The sequence below is a fragment of the Nilaparvata lugens genome, chromosome 8 (assembly GCF_014356525.2).
Source record: "Nilaparvata lugens isolate BPH chromosome 8, ASM1435652v1, whole genome shotgun sequence".
Classification (NCBI taxonomy): domain Eukaryota; kingdom Metazoa; phylum Arthropoda; class Insecta; order Hemiptera; family Delphacidae; genus Nilaparvata; species Nilaparvata lugens.
This window is the reverse complement of record NC_052511.1, coordinates 26,479,182-26,496,388: the sequence shown is the minus strand read 5'-3', so window position 1 is coordinate 26,496,388 and position 17,207 is coordinate 26,479,182. Positions and strand designations below refer to the sequence as shown.

The 17,207-nt window shown below is 32.2% G+C and overlaps 1 protein-coding gene across 1 annotated transcript in view; it reads left to right on the top strand.

The window, feature by feature from the left end:
* LOC111047120 (meteorin-like protein) overlaps positions 1 to 4,998 on the top strand; it is a 58,488-nt gene extending 53,490 nt beyond the window's left edge. Inside the window, exon 5 of the mRNA XM_022332788.2 lies at positions 1,284 to 4,998. Within this exon, the coding sequence (XP_022188480.2) occupies positions 1,284 to 1,690 (407 nt within the window). The 3' untranslated portion in view covers positions 1,691 to 4,998. The remainder of the gene's footprint in view (positions 1 to 1,283) is intronic.
* Positions 4,999 to 17,207: the final 12,209 nt, after the last annotated feature.

Genomic DNA, 17,207 nt, shown 5'->3' with positions numbered 1-17,207 from the left:
AATAAAAAGAAATACTGTAATGTAAGGAAAAAAGAAATTCACTGTAGCCTATATTTTGCATAGGAATAATAAAAATTACAAATTGATTAGGTCTATGGAAATTTAATTGTAAAAGATAATATTAAAGAATGATATTATTCAATAGGTTTTTATATTGTGTTTTTCAATAATAGAAAACCCATACAAGTGAAGTGATTTGTTGAATATCATTATTCGAAAAGACATTACTTATTTGTAACTTTATACAAAAGAGAGAATTCTAGAAATACGCTTCGAATAAAAACATGTAGTTTTTATGTGTAGTATATAGGTATACTGCAGTTGAACCACATTATCGTTCACTGCAGCCTTTCTGGACATAGATAAGGAGTTTTTTCTAAACTGCCTGATTCTCAAGATCTCAAGTCAAGAGCCACCGTATTATCACAGCTGCTTGTGCTGGGGAGACTTTTCCCTCTCAAACTTACCACCAGCACCAGTACATGACCTGATATTCTCCTCTCGCTTCCTCCTTGTCATATCTCTATTCCTCTCAATCATTTCGCTTTCTCTTTCTTCTTCATCTCCTTATTTAGTGACAAGGTGCGTCATCTGGTTGTGCAGTCAAGGAGAGCATAAAGGGCATCTCTGTCATCCCAGCAGATAAACACACTTTTATAAGTCGGAGGGATAATATTAGTTCTAAGAGCCCTCAATTCCAAGTGAACCCAGTACTAACAGCCAGCGAACAACTTTTACTTGACTGGGGTTATAAAGTTATCCTTGAACTTCACCTGAATTCTTTTGTATTTCTTCATGTTATGCTCTATGCCACTATGATCCATATTTTGGTATTTTTTAGTAATGAATTGTTAATATTGTTATAATATCTCTCTTTGATATTTCTTCTCAGCATTCCTATTCCAAACTATCTATTCTCCAATTTTCATTCTTGTTTCAACAATCATTGATGAAACTAATAGAGTCTTATATTATAGAAATTATAAAGTCTGGATACCTCAAATATTGTTTTGTGATCTAAAACGCTACGGTACCGTACCCAACTTACCTATGCAAGTGGAGCAAGGGAAGGAAAGATATGAATTATATCACTTCAATTAAAGTAGGCCTACCTACTAGTAGTAGTAGGTATGTTATTAACCATAACTATAGTAGTAGGTACTATCATACCTATAGTAGTAATACCTATATTATTACCATACCTACTAGTAGTGGGTATGTTATTAATAATTTTTTTCCAGCATGTTGTCCATTTTGTAATATATTCTCCTTTTCATCAACAGTTACAAGAGGCATCATACGAGGCGTGGAGAATCTCGATGATCTGAAAGTGTCTGAGATCACCGTGAAAGTGACCAAGCACCTGCGGGAGTCGACGCCCGACGAGCTGAGCTCCCTGGCCGAGGATCTAGCCAGCAACGAGATAGACAGGACTCAGTCAACGACGGACGGCGACAAACACAAAGACAGGACACAGTCAACGTCCGACACCGACAAACATAATGTCACAGTTCGCCTACAGGTGCCACAGCACTGCGGGGCCAGGCACGGAGCTGGTGAATTTGTTTTCATGGCGCGTAGAAAACTTGGTGACTTGGTGCTACGTTGTGCACCAAGACTAGAGGACTGGATTGATGTGGTGCGGAGTGAGAACGCTAAAGGCAGCGCGCATTGTTTGTTGTATAGTTGATTTGTTGCATGACTTATTATTACCCATACCTTGATTACCATGTATTCATTTTTTTAAAGAACACACTACCGTATTGTGCATTCAGTTGTGTGTACATTTTTTGTACATTATTAGGGTGCTATCATCTCAAAAAACTTATAAAAACAATACTTATGGAATGGTTAACAACGGTAATTACTTTGAAAGTAAGCTGGAATTCATTAGATTCAATCCCTATAAATTATTAGTGGAACTCAGTTTGTTTTCCAATACCTTGGAACTTGGATTTAGTTCTCTTGCATGCTCAATATTGACATTAGATAAGATGATACTTCCAATAAAAGATGACATTCATATTCTGGGAGGTGAACACTGGTTCTTTTGGTACCTACCCCCTTGTTACAATCCTGAATCCTGGATGGCCTGAGAGGTCATTAATAAAAATCAAGGTTGTTAAAATAGTATACCTATTCTGTTAATTTGGTGCCATACTGTCAATATTTATTTTTGAAAATAAGGTATCTTCCTCTTTTATAATATTAAAATCAACACAATTGAGATACAGACCATTTCTTATTCTGGAATCTGCGTCAAATTTGATTTATTGCTCAATTTATTAATATACTCCTCCATTCTTTACAAATTGATTAAGTCATCTACTTTTAATAATTTTATATAATATCAAGGGTGTACATATTTTCCTTGTAAATTTGTAAATTACTGTATAAAAATAAGTGGACAGTAAAGGAAATGCTACATTCCACATTATAATGTAGATAACTTATTTGAATTGAATATTTGGAGAGCAATGCCAGGGTGTGTTATTTCCAATATTATGTGCAATCTACCATCTTATTAAGGTTTTCAATTGTTTATTAAATAAGTCTTTGAAAACATTTTTCTCATATTATTTCAGGATATTCTCTATGCATTGTAAAGTTTTTATGCTTGTTATTAATTTTGTTGGTGGATACTTCTTGTTTTTGTACAGACAGAAAAATATCTTATATCAACAATATTTTATTTATTTGTGTAATCTTTTGATTATTTTCAGATAGATAGGTTTTTGAACTTTAAAGTGTATTTAGTGCAGTATTACTAAGTATCTTGATTGTTCATTGTTTTCCCTTCAACTCGTGATAATAATTTATATGAACGTTGAATATAAAAAACACTTTTGAAGTAGAAAAACTTACTTTTCAGCAGTTACGACGTTTCGACTTGTGGGTCATCTACAGACACTGCTAAAAAGTGAGTATTTTTACTTCAAAAGTGCTTTTTTAATCCAAAGTTTCAATTAATAGTTGACAAGAATGGTCAAACAACACACTAATTTCTTTAACATAAGTATAGCCTATGGTTTATTAGTTGTAATTCTCTTTATATGTTTTATTTTATTCTCTGTTTTAGTGAATTCATAGTGCCAAATCAGTTATCTTTCTCTAGAGAACTATCAACTTTGAACTCTTTTCTCTTTGAAATGTTGTTGATTATTATATTTTGTTGTACTTTGTTAGTTTATGAAGCTAGATGTTATAAAGAATACTATTTTCTGCTGCCATAATAATTCAGTAATTGAGTATCTCAAAATAGATTACTTTCAACTTTGGCCTTTTGAAAAAACCTTTTAATCAAATAATAAATAGAAAAATTATTGAGCTTTGACTATGTATTTTTGGTGTAAATAAAAACGAAAAATCATCTATGTATATAAAATATACACGTGTACGTATGTAAATAATAGGTGAAGTATATATATTAGGAATATAAGATCAGTTGAGTTTTTTAGATAGAGTTGAGCATAAATAAATTTAAGTTGCTCATTGAAGACTTCAATGTTAATGCTATTGGAATAAAACATTTTAATATTATATGGATCTATGAATGATACATCTTTCAGTCATAGATATATCATTGATACAGTCTATTTCTTTGTTTCTCACATTTAGATAATTACTATTTTCATTTAAATTTTAATTTGTTATTAATTTCTCAAAAAATATTTTTTGAGATTTCAATGCTAATCTAAATCCAATTTTCATTCAAGTTCACATGAGATGTAATTGATAAAACTCATGAAGCAGGTCAAATATGCATTATCAGATTAAATCCAAAGAGCCCTTGTATCGAAAGTATCAATTTATAAGAATAGAATAAAAATGATAATCATTATTTTTTGTGAATCGAATAGGTTCTTAAACATAACACATGAATGAAAGGATAATTATTGCTCAATGATTAGCGTTCAAGTTTGTACTTACAAATACAGCCATGTTCCTTGCTCTATCATTTCTAAAGGTTCACTCACGTCATCACTCCACATTTCTTTACAATAGAAAACCGAACAGCCCGGCCTCTTGATATTTTATTCATGAACCTTGGATACCCAACTTATCCTTCCATTGTAATGTGCTTGTAAGATGACTTTCTGCAGGATTCCTTTCTTTCTAAATGTGTTTCCTTCTCTGTTGCTCCTACACTCTACTCATCTTGCCCCAAAGAGGAATAGCATTTCTCATCACTCTTTCCAGAGAACACACGCTAACCCCTTATGCAGACATGGACTGCAGTCAGGCCATATGGCTGTACCATTTATGGGAGTCCGAGACTGCAAATGCTGCATTTGAAAAGAGACCATTGTACAAGCACTACTTCAATTAGTAACACTCCATAAGAATCATGCTGTTTGGAAAAGCTTGAGAGAGTATAAGTAGTCTGCATATCTGTATACATGCATATCAATCTCTATTTGATGCCAATTGAACTCTATTAACAATCAATAATATTGAGAATCCAATTCTTGCAGTATTGTGGTGTATCGGTACTTGAAATTAATTTCTTAGAAGAAGAAGTATTGTATTTCAATTATCAATAATCACCTACAATCAATTGAGAATGACTATTCCCAAATAGTAAAACAATAGTCACTTGGAATCTCCTGTGAATTTGAACCCATTCTGATTTTTTTAATATATCATTAACCTAATTTTCAAAAGAACCATTCAGGCTATGTTGATTTTATTCTATTGTGCCATTATGTTCATCTTGACTTGTAAGATGAGAGAAATTAGATATACTTAAAAGATACTTTGAAAATGTTCTACTAAACTTCAAAAATTATTTTCATATCAACCTTAGTAAAATGATAAATCCATGTATTATTAATATTACAGAATTTTACTAATTTTCGGAATAGAGAAAATCCAGTGAATCTAATTGTCAAACTGTAAACCTGACGAATTTATGTTTTTTCACAGAAACATTTTTAATCAAATCAATAGATTATTATTCACAATATTATTGTCATTAGAAAATATTTATACAATATATATGTTTGTGTCTTGTCTCATTTTTATCAACATTGCCGTTTTCTATTTGAAAAGGTTTCTATTTTAATATATATGATGTTATCATCAGATTGAATATTTTATACATTTATCTATTTATTTCAGATATTTATTCCGAAATTGCTTTCCTCTTATTTTAAAACAATAGTAACAAATGAAATAGCAGACTACATCTATAATTATTCCATTAATAGCAATAGATTGTATTATTCTTATTTGAAATATAAGCCTTATTTTTTGTTGAAAGTGAAATGTTATTCTAGCAATATTTGTTTGATCTCAAATAAATTTGTATTTTATAAAACTGTTCTATTATTATTCACTTCTCTCCCACCTGAACTAGGATTTGAAATTACTAGAATTATTTCCCGCCAAATGAATAATATACTATAGAAAAACTGGGGTTTTGTGCCTTTGATGTATATTCGTCTTTAATCAGAAGTGAAAAAACATACTTTGTAGGCCTGCCTATTCCTATTGTTCTGGAATAAATAACCCATCCATACTATATATCCTCTGTGAAATCATTCTTACTTCATATTTAGTTTTAATATAAGTCAAAATATAAATTTGAAATATATTTTGAGTTGCCTCGAATTTAGAGAAGTTATAACTGTGAGGAATTAATAATTTAATCTTCGGCACTTGGAACTCCGTCGAGTTCATGAAGCAGTTCATTATTTGATTGCGTCAAATTGGATCATTTGATTACTTCATTTTTAACGCAAGACTGTATTATACTGTAACTATAAATTAGGCCAATATTATTAGAGAAAATCAACTTATTTCATGATCAATGAATATGCAATGTTTGTTAACAGAATATCAAGTATTCGTCATTTCTGAAAATTCAATATGCTAACATATGAAAGGGATTCATTATTATTAGAGCAATTAAAATCAACTACTCTCCTTCAAAACTTCTCTCCCTCACCTCATAGACGCTTTTACCCAATAAATATATTCAATCCAATTAATAAAATAAAATAACTATTCAAAGCAATTTATTATTATTGCCACCGTCGTTTATAGAATACGTACCACTTCCTGAGAGTCGGTTTTCATAATCCACTCTCATGCATTCACAGACTTGAGAAGTGTTTCGTATTTTTTCTTGTGTGAAACTGTGGTGAATCATGTTCAAACAAGTCAAATGTGGTTAGACATTATCAATTGGAGCAGTTCTCACATTGCTTATCAATATAGTACGATTGGATAAAGAAGGTGTAGATGTAGATATTGTACTCCATATAAATTGCAGCTACGTTCGTTCATGCTTTATATCGGAACAAGCTACTCTAATGATTAGGCCTATCATTGTATTGGGAAAATCTCAATAGAAGTTATCCATAAATTTGTAACTCTGTATCATATTTAACCAAAATATTCAAAGTACTCTATTCTGTTATCTTAGAATAGTGTCAAATAAAGTTTCCGGGCAAATTATTTATTGTATTTTCCTAAACTATTGAACAATCAATGAAATTTTAATGGGCAACCTTGTTTTTTATTGAATGAATCACATTTCCGGATGAATGACATAAAAAATTACAAAACGATTGCAACTGAGTGACTTCCAATGGTCAAATGATTTTTATGTTGATAAAGACATGAAACATCACATGTATTTCACTTCATTGGAAGCAGAAAGCGTTTTTATTTCAATTATTAAAAGCTAATGTGAAGGAGAAATTGTAAATTTATGGAATTTGATGCTTTTTCCTTGACGATTTACTACTTGAAATTCTATCATAGATTACGACATATTATATTTCACAGTGAATATTTTTAAATTACCGTATTCATTTTTTGGATTGCAAGAGAGCTTCGCAATTTTCGAAAGCAAGACCTTTTCCTTTCTAAAGGACAAAATTCTCGTCAACACAATTTCAGACTATAACCCAACTGCATGGTTTGTGTTGGCGAAAACAATGCTCAGTTCCTAGTAAAGAACAAACTCTCAAAAATGACTAGCATACTCTCTCAAAAGAACCACTCTGCTCCAAATATTCTTTAAAACTCACTATGTGCCCAACCAGAGAGCAATTTTTAATACCTCAAGGGCAAATCAGACTAAGTTTGATTTTATGCATATCAAGGAAGAAGTGTTATTGTTTATCATAATACATTCCGAACCAAGAAGAGCATCAAAATAATCAGAAAGTTTGCCTTGACTGTTAAAAACATCTGTTTATTATTTACAACTAAATTTGGAATAGCTAGTGTTGTTATTCTTTAAAATAGCATTGATGAACAGTACGTGCCCAAAACTGTAGCCTACTGCTTATTCATCATTTGTAAAATGAAGGAATGATGAAGAAAAATATCACTTCAATCATCTTCTACATGAGAGACTATTCCTCACAAAATGTAGAACACATTGCTATTGCAAATATTGCAAATGTTATACAAATAAATTTCACTTCTGATGAGGAGCTTCGTCAACCTAATATAGACAAGGCACTAGCGTGATTGAACTGAAATTCCTGTTCACACAAAATTTACTGTGAAGTAAGGTAGCCTACCTACATGTCGTAGGCAACAAGGAATTTGGACTTATAGAACTAGACCTTGGATGTGACTCTAATCTGTGATAGAGATAGACTAATTTTAGAATTACTTTACCGCTATTATAGCTTGCTATTGAATGTGCATCAAGCATCATTTATATTTTTTTGATTGAAGATAATGTATTGCAGTAATTCTGCAAACTATAACAAGTACCGGTACCATTCTGAATTAAGATATTTTTATAAGGGTCATATCCTGTAATGTGTATTTCTAAAACATTCATTTTCGAAGACATAACAAAACTGATTTCAAATTTGCATCATATGCAGGTCTATATTCGTTATGATTGCGGCTGAACCCTTCAATTCCTATCCTGACTACAACACCATTTTTGAATGTGCATCAAATACATCTGATTGCGGTTATGCTCTTTAGAGGCTATTCTCCTAAAACCTCCTTTCCAATTTGGCAACAAAATTGTTTTTCCGTCTCATTTCTCTGTCAGCTTAAAAGCAGAGCTCGCAGCTGGAACAAACAATGGGGCAAAGAGAAGCGACCTTAACAGGAGCGAAAAATGCACTTCTTTTGCCAATTGTTGGTGCTCCAGTTGGAATGCAGTCATTCCTGCCACTCTACGTGCACCAACTGCCCGATCAGATTGGAAATCGATCAGTACGCGAGAAGAGATTCGATTTTTGAGAGAACAGATGGTCAAGTCTACAGTTCGCGCAAAAAAACAATCGCCGCGAAGGTGTGGAGGTCAGGCAAGCTCGGTGACCACTCCAGGTTCTACAACTGGACTCTTCGGGAGCTCCTCTCTCTCTATCTCTCTCTCCCTTCAACCCCTTTATCTCAAGATGAGGATAGAGTAAGATAGAGTTGAAGGAGAGTGCCAAAAGTGCGACCCATACACATTCAAGAACAGCTTCTCGGGTTTATTTGGTCGTAATCCATATTCATAATGGGTTAGGTCGGCAGCAAGCCAGCAATGGGTGGGCAATAAAATAAATGTTGGAAGTTAGCAACGGTATTTGTAGGCTGAATATGGTCTGTATTTGATCTGATACTAGAATGAGTTCGGTTGAATCAACTGACTGAGTACACTAATTTACACATATTATACTAAATTGCACACAGTATGCATAACTGCTATATGGGCAATACATACAAAGAATAGGTCATCTTCAGAAATAGAACTGGATATACTGTCTGTAATGATATCATAGTAAGTTATTACACTGTACACTTTTCAGCCATAGGAGATATAGATCTGGAAGATGTATATATTTAAAAAAAACTGTATTGCAAGTATAACCTTTACACAGTTAGTACCGGTAAACACTCTCAATAGGCTACAGTGCACTTCATACACACTGATGAAAAATATAGATCGCCTGCAGAAAAAAGAATGCAAAGTATAGGAGATAACTAACTAGAGCAGTAGAGAATATAGAAAATATAGAAGAATAGAGACTGCACTAATAGAGAGTATAGAAAGATATAAATTCTTGTATAGTCCAGTCAACGAAAGATTATAGAGGGAAAAGTTTGGAACACAATTATTCCACTTATTTCTTTCATGCTCAAATCTTGGCAACAATGTGTTCTATTGACATAATCAACTGCATAAAAATGAAGCTTGATCAATTTCCTTCAAGTATTGTTTGGTAAAGATTTTTGATAAATCCGATACTTTCCGAGATATTTTTGTTCTAGTGATGCATTTTCGAAAAAAATATTTTTCCGCTCTTTCAAGTCTTATAACTTTTTAACAATTGATGAAACAAGAATGTGCTCATTACGAGATTGTAGAGCATCAAAAATTATCTTCCATTTCATGTATAATTCGACTATTTCACGCATTCCCATAAGACTGTTGCAGTTTTGACTGCAGATTTTTGTTGCAGACTGCAGTTTTGAGAGTCTTTGTTTGGTTGGAAGTTTAGAAACACCCCCTATGTTTAGTTCCGCAGACGTTCGAATAGGTACTCAATATGAATATTCATACTAGAGCACACTGCCAATTTATGATGACAGAATAGTGTGATATTCGAAGAAAGTCAATTGCTGCAAATCTTGAGATTTGACACTCAAAACTAAAACTGCTGTAACAGTCTTATGAGAATGCGTGGAATAGATGAATTATACATGAAATGGAAGATAATTTGATGCTCTACAATCTCGTAATAATCACATTCTTATTTCATCAATTCTTGAAAAGTTTTAAGACTTGAAAGAGCGAAAAAATATTTTTTTCGAAAATGCATCACTAGAACAAAAATATCTCGAAAAGTATCGGATTTATCAAAAATCTTTACTAAACAATACTTGAAGGAAATTGATCAAGCTTCATTTTTATGCAGGTGATTATGTCAATAGAACATATTGTTGCCAAGATGTAGATATAAGCATGTAAGAAATAAGTGGAAATGCAAATTTCAAACCACCCTCATCCCTTCAGCATATGATGTAGGGGTTGGGATTTTTGATATGCTCACCTCCAAACTAGTCTCAACAAAGTCGAAAATTGTGTTCGAAGTCGAAAATTGTGTTCCAAACGTTCCCTCCAAATTTGATTATCAACTGATCTATTGTTGCTGAACAGAAAATTTCACTCTAAACACTAAAACTGCTGCAACAGTCGTAGGGAAATGCGTAAAATAGTGAAAATATACATAAAGTTGAAGATAATTTGATGCTCTACAAGCTCACGATCAGCACGGATTTTTTCCATCAATCGTTCAAAAATTATAAAGCCGATAATATGAAAAAAATTTGAGGCAGAAGTGTTTTTCAAAAAATGTCTCACTTCCAAGAGCTGATATCTCAGAAACTATGAAAGATATGGAAAAAATATAAAGGACAAAACTTGCTGGTAATTTTGTAAGCTTCAATTTTGCACAGAATACAAAATGTTCATAAGATGCATAGTTTCCGTGATATATGCGAAAAATGAAGAAATGGTACTTTCAAACCACCCCCACCCCTTTAGCACAGAGGGTGGGGGTGAGGACTTTTGATATGTTAACCCTCTTACTATCCTTAGAAGAGCTGTGGAGTTGAAAATTGTGTTCCAAACTTTTCCCTCTATACCTTTATTTGAGCATTCGTTGCCTGCACTTTAGAAAACATAAGTTATCATTGTCACAGCTATGAGCACAGCTGATGGATGAGGGAGCCTAATGCTGATTTGTTATCACAAGTCAAGTTATCACTTCATCTTCTCGAGGGTCATAGGATATATTTTTTATACAAGGCGTGGTGAATACTGATTTTTCATAAACTTCAGCCTTGAGAAACAATAGTGCACTTAGGCCTATTCTATGCTTAAACACTTATGCTATCGTTTTCTATGCTTCAGCCTTCCTACTAAAAGGGAGAAATTGTAGAAGATTGGAAAGTACCACAAAATTAATTACACACACTAACAGCGACGATTGTGACCATTCCTGCACTGATTACAGAACGCAAAGAATCACTTTTCCGCTCTAGTGCGCAAAGTATTACTTTGCGTACTCTTAATACTTTGCGTATTATCTTGCAGCCATCCCAATCAGCTGTTGACATTGTTGGCGTGTATTTTGAATGCGAATTTGTTGTATCTATATTTTTTCTGATTTTCAAATAAAAATGAGAGCTCCTTAAATCATACATTTTTAATATTATTAATTATTCATTATTTCAAATATTTGTTCATTCATAAATTGATTGGTTGAAAAATTATTCTGGAATTGAAATTTACTAAAAATTATTCAAATTTTCAAATTAAATGGATTAATTTAATTTTTAATTTGAATAAATTATCGATTATTAATTTTCAATTGGATTATCAAGTTTAAAATAGATTAAAGTTGTTATTAATAACAAAACTATACAAACATTTGATGGATTTCAGCCATCATTTTACCCATAATCAACCACTTCTCATATTCAATGGTAACTGTATGAAAAATTTAATGTGAAATATGTGCGCAAAGTTCCTCTGCTGCACTCAAGAAACCATTCCGCCCTCGCCTACGGATCGTGCGTAAACGTTTCTTTCGGTGCAGAAAACTGTCACTTTGCGCACTAGTTGCACAAATAACTATTTCTTTTCTTCACGGTACTTCTTTTCTCTATGCTACTATCCTGTAGCGAGTTCTATCTGAACTTAGAAATGGAATAATAGAATTGGAAACCAGCAATGAATTTTAGCCTACTGTAGAAATCATAAAACATAATTTCGAACTGAAGTGAAGAAAATCGACAACAATAGGCTGACATTCTGTTAGCCTACTCGCGCCACGGTACATTATTTCTCTAAAAAGAAAAAAATATTAATTAAAAAAAATCTTTCCACTTCTTTTAAAGATCGATCCTTGCCTATGGAGATTAGATTTTAATGCACTGAGCTTATTGTGGTCGACAACAGTGAGGTTCACTTTCAACTGTCAGCATTCCTTATGAATAAGATCTATGTTTGCCATTCAACCAATGCTGACAGATTGAAGTGAATGTGACTATAACACAGGCTCTGCTTTGAGGAACCGGTAGCTTGAGAGGAGGCTGCAGGCCTTCATGTCATTAGTTTCTGTCTCTCTCGCTCACTCTATTTCACTCTTTCTCTATCTCTCTCACTCCTCCAGGCGCACGTGCGTTCACGCATACATTGGAACGCAGTAATTATTATAGGACGACACGTGACGTGATGAACCATCAGTCAAAAACTTGCTCTGGAATTTACATGGCAACCGCCGTTTTCGAACAAGCCTCTCTTTGATCATGCTTGGAAGTGTGTTTGAACAATTTATTATATTTTTTGTAATTGCACCTGATTCTTTTTCGCATTAATCATAATTTCACATATTTATCTCACTCACTCTTACTGCAGCAGTCAATGCTGCCCCTTATATGACTAGACCTCAAGGTATTCATTTACAAGTAGTCTGGATTGCATAGCTGTTTGTTCTTCGTGAAGAAATAATGTCAATAGGTTACAAGATTGACATTGGCATTAGAGCAATTAGTTTGGAATTGATACTAGAGCTATCATAACTATTTTTTCCTTTCAAATAGAGACATTATGGTGGATCTTTTAGTTGAAAAATTAAATTACTTGACACATAAAAGAACAAAAAAAATCAATTAAGTAATAATAAAAGGCCTCTTAAAAATGGATTAAGCCCAGCTTAGTAAATTCTATTCGTGTAAGAGATAAGCTGCAAAAGAAGCTAATAAAGCAGCCAAATAATATTCAATTAAACAACCAGTACAAAACATATAGGAATATTCTGAATAATTTAATAAAACAATCCAAAACTGATTACTTCAATAAAAAATTTGACGAACACAAAAATAATTCCAAAAAACTTGGCAATATATCAACGAGCTCTTAGATACTAAAAAAATACCAAATCAATCAATATGCCAAAGTACTTAACAAATACTTTGCCGAGGTAGGAGAGACTTTTGCCAGGAAAATTTCTGATGACATAAATAATATACCCATTCCTCAATCTCAAACCCATGTGATAAAAGTATCTTCCTCAGTCCTACTAACGCCACCGAAATACAAAAAAAAATATTGGTCAATTAAAAAATAAAGCAACACCTGGAGCCGATAATTTTACTTGTTGATATTTTGTTTGTTTTAGAATATTGTAGTGTTAAAATAGTGAATTGCGATTAAATCAGGCATGGCAAAAACTTATTATAGTTTTCCTGACTCTAACCCGTTCGCCTGAATGAATTGAAATAGTATAGACTCAGATGACAAGGAAAAATGGTTAGAAAAAAAAATTAAAATCAAAAGATTAAAAATTTAAATATTTCAATTTGAAAATTCAAAATGTAAAGATTTAAAAATTCAATTTGGTTGAATTATTATTGATTAATAATAAATACTTATAGTGTATTTAAAATATTATTCATAAAAATATTTTTCAATTATACATCCTATATTAAATGATATCTCTTGAATCAATTAATTGATGAATTATTTATAAATTAGAAATGATTTGAAATTCATTAAATTCTCAAATCGATTGAATTAATTCACTTATTAATTAATTTTTTTATTAATTACAAAATCAAACAGACAAACATTTGATGGATTACAGGACATTCTACTCATAACAATTACTCACTTTTCATATTCAATGGTAACTGTAGGAAACATTTAATGTGAAATACGTGTGCAAAGTTCCTTTGCTAAACTCAAGAAACCATTCCGCACTCACCTACGGCTCATGCGTAAACGTTTCTTTCGGTGCAGAAAAGTGCCACTTTGCGCACTAGTTGCACAACCCACTATTTTGTTAATTATTTACTTCACATGAAAGAAAAGATTCTGCTCTACAATTCAATTTACAATGTAGATTTTTTTGTAATTAGGGATTTCCAAAATAAGCACCTTTGAATACAGAAATCAGCCCTTTCTTATATATATATGGAAATGTAGGTTAGATTTATATTGTATACAATGAAGGATATTATTTTCCATTTTTCAACCTAATTTGAATTATGATAAGTGATTTTGAACCGCCTTGACGTGCCGAGAAGAATTCCGAGAAGATATCAGAATTATTTCATTTTATTCGAATTTTTATTGAAAATCTAAAAAAAGACGAGAGTGATCTTTCCACGTCCGATGGCTTTATATGGCGAAAATAACAGAAAACTGGAAAAGGAACTGAAAATCCGAGATTTTGGTGCAGAAACTCTTGTAAAAAGCTCCAGAGCTTAAACATTTTAAAATTGAAATGAGACGTATAAAATAAATACAATAAGATATTTTACTAACAACAAATTAACACATCTTTCTGAAAATTTATTCAATATCTATGAGTCTAGGAGGACAGCAAACAGTAAAAAATTGAAAGAGGACAGAACTAATAACTCCTAAGTTGTAGCTGATTGCAAATAGAATATTCGGTTTTTTATGAAAAGTTTTTTCATATGAAAGTAGCATATCTAAATGACATTAAACTTATACCAAAAGACTAGTAGATTATGCCATTAAGCCTGGGAGGAAGCTCGAACAGAAGTAGATGATCTCCTATGATTCCTGCCCAAATGTTTACTGAAAACTGATGTTGTGGAAGATTGGGATTGATGGAATGAGGATTCTCAGCTGCCCAAATATGTTGGTTGTTGACGTTAACGATAGCTGTTCTTGGAGAGTGTGCCTCGTCGGTAAATAAAACGGTTGTTAAAAAGTTTGGGTAAACAAATTTTACTAAAAACCATCGGCAAATACCAGCACAGGGAATACAGTCTCGTGGCAATAGAGTATGAACTTTCTGGAGGTGGTATGGATGTAATTGTTGCTATTTTAGTTTCCTCCAAATAATAGATTGATGGACATTAAACTGCACTGACAATTCTTTTGTGCTCTTCTCTGGATGTTCATAAATTTCATTAAGAACTTGTTCTTCTAACTCAACAGTCATAGTAGATCGGGGTCTGCCTGCATAAATGTGCTCTTTGGATATCAAAGAATCTGTTTCAGACAGACGTTGATGAATAGTGGCAAAAAACCTTGAACTTGGACATACTCGGTTGGGAAAGTTCTCTTGATACAAACGTCTTGCTTCAGTACTATTACAGTAGTGTCCCATTCCATACATTAAATGCATGTCAGCTTATTCGGAGTATGAATAATGTCTAAGATTACCTGCCATTTTTTAAAAGTTAGCACTTAACACAAAAGCAGAGTGGAATGGTTACAAATAACTGGTTAATAGATTGAACAAAAAACACAGCGTGGTTACAGTAGCCCTAACTTACAGTTTTTTTTTTTTGTTCAACAGTGAACTAAAATATTTCTGAAAATAATTTTCAGCTGATAATTTATTTTAAATATTTTCTTATTTAAAACATAATAAATCAGCTGTTTTGGAACAGCTATTATTGAAATCCATGTTTTATTTGCAATCAGCTACAACCTATGAGTTATTAGTTCTCTCCTCATAAAACAGCAAATTTTTGTGGTGTAATGTACTACATAAGAATACATTTTATTCAACTTTTATTTAAATTTAGTTTACACAGCTTACATAATTCTTTTCAGAATTAAATTCTCTACAATTTTTATTGCGAAAAATTATTTGTTCACTGGTTATTAAAGAAAGTTATTGGGCATCAAACGTAGAAGTCTGTGTTTTTCTACTTGGATTTTTTGCATATTTCAACTTTTTCCTCAAAATCTACTCACACTACAGCTTCCAGACTAGTTTTATTCAATTTTTCAGATATTTTTCCATATGAATCCAGCATAAGTTTTTAAAAAACTAGTCCCCAAACAATTCAGCATCGGTGTATTTCACCAGAGGAACTGAATTCCGGGCGAAATCTTTCACTCTGTATAGCTCGCTAATGAAGCGTTTATGGATATATGTTTATATGAACTTTTTTTCTTATTTTTACCTCTACTATCACCTATTAAAATATTTTACCATAATTATGAATCACCCTGTATTATTGTAGAGTATTGCTGAAAGTCAGTAAGATAGTCTTTAAATTGGAATGTTATTTTGAATATTATGTTGAGTTTGAGACTTCCTAAAGTTTTATATTTTTCTGACTGTTTTTTATCATGGCGTTAAGGCTTTTAACTGAACGCTAATTTATTAAATTATACCAGAACTTTTGAATTATTTGTGAAGGAAGATCCATTAGTTCTGATACAGAGAATCAGTAGTTTAAAGATAAAAATCTATATAAAATGAGGATTCAAATAATCTGTAATTAATAGATAACTCCTTTTTAAGCTTTTGATGAATTGTAGGAAGAGTTAGAAATTAATGCTGTAATACATTTATTTACAGCGGTTCATGTGTGACCCCAAACCAACTTCATGTTTCACCCCTTCAAAATCCAGCTTTAAGACACAACTTCATACCATCATGGACTCCACGAGCAAGGCATGTCGTAAGAGGTCCCGAGGATGATACCTGACCAGAATTGACGTAAGGCCGTTTCGGGAGACGGAGGTTCCGCATCGCAAGATGACTTCCCGACATCATCAACTCAACTCTTAGAAGAAAACGCCGAAATAACAAAATAACATCGAAAGGAAACACGACGGAAACCATCAACAAAGTGCAGTTCAGTGAAACAAAGGGTCATAAAAAAATGTCAATCAAAGTGCGGGTTTGAAATTGGTGTATGGGTTCTTTGGATTTTTCTGTTTTGAGTTTTGTTCTGAAATTTTAATATTTGCAACTGGTATTATTTGGTTTGGAGACGTATTAATATCTAACGTAAGGATAGTAATGCGCCCCCAGATCAGAGAATAAAGGTAATGTAACGTGTTAAATTTAATATGATTCTTATTCTCTTTTGTGTCAGTATTGTTGATATTTTGTTTGTTTTAGAATATTGTAGTGTTAAAATAGTGAATTGCGATTAAATCAGGCATGGCAAAAACTTATTGTAGTTTTCCTGACTCTAACCCGTTCGCCTGAATGAATTGAAATAGTATAGACTCAGATGACAACGAAAAAATGGATAGAAAAAAAAATTAAAATCAAAAGATTAAAAATTTAAATATTTCAATTTGAAAATTCAAAAATGTAAAGATTTAAAAATTAGAAATGATTTGAAATTCATTAAATTCTCAAATCGATTGAATTAATTCAATTATTAATTAATTTTTTTATTAATTACAAAATCAAACAGACAAACATTTGATGGATTAC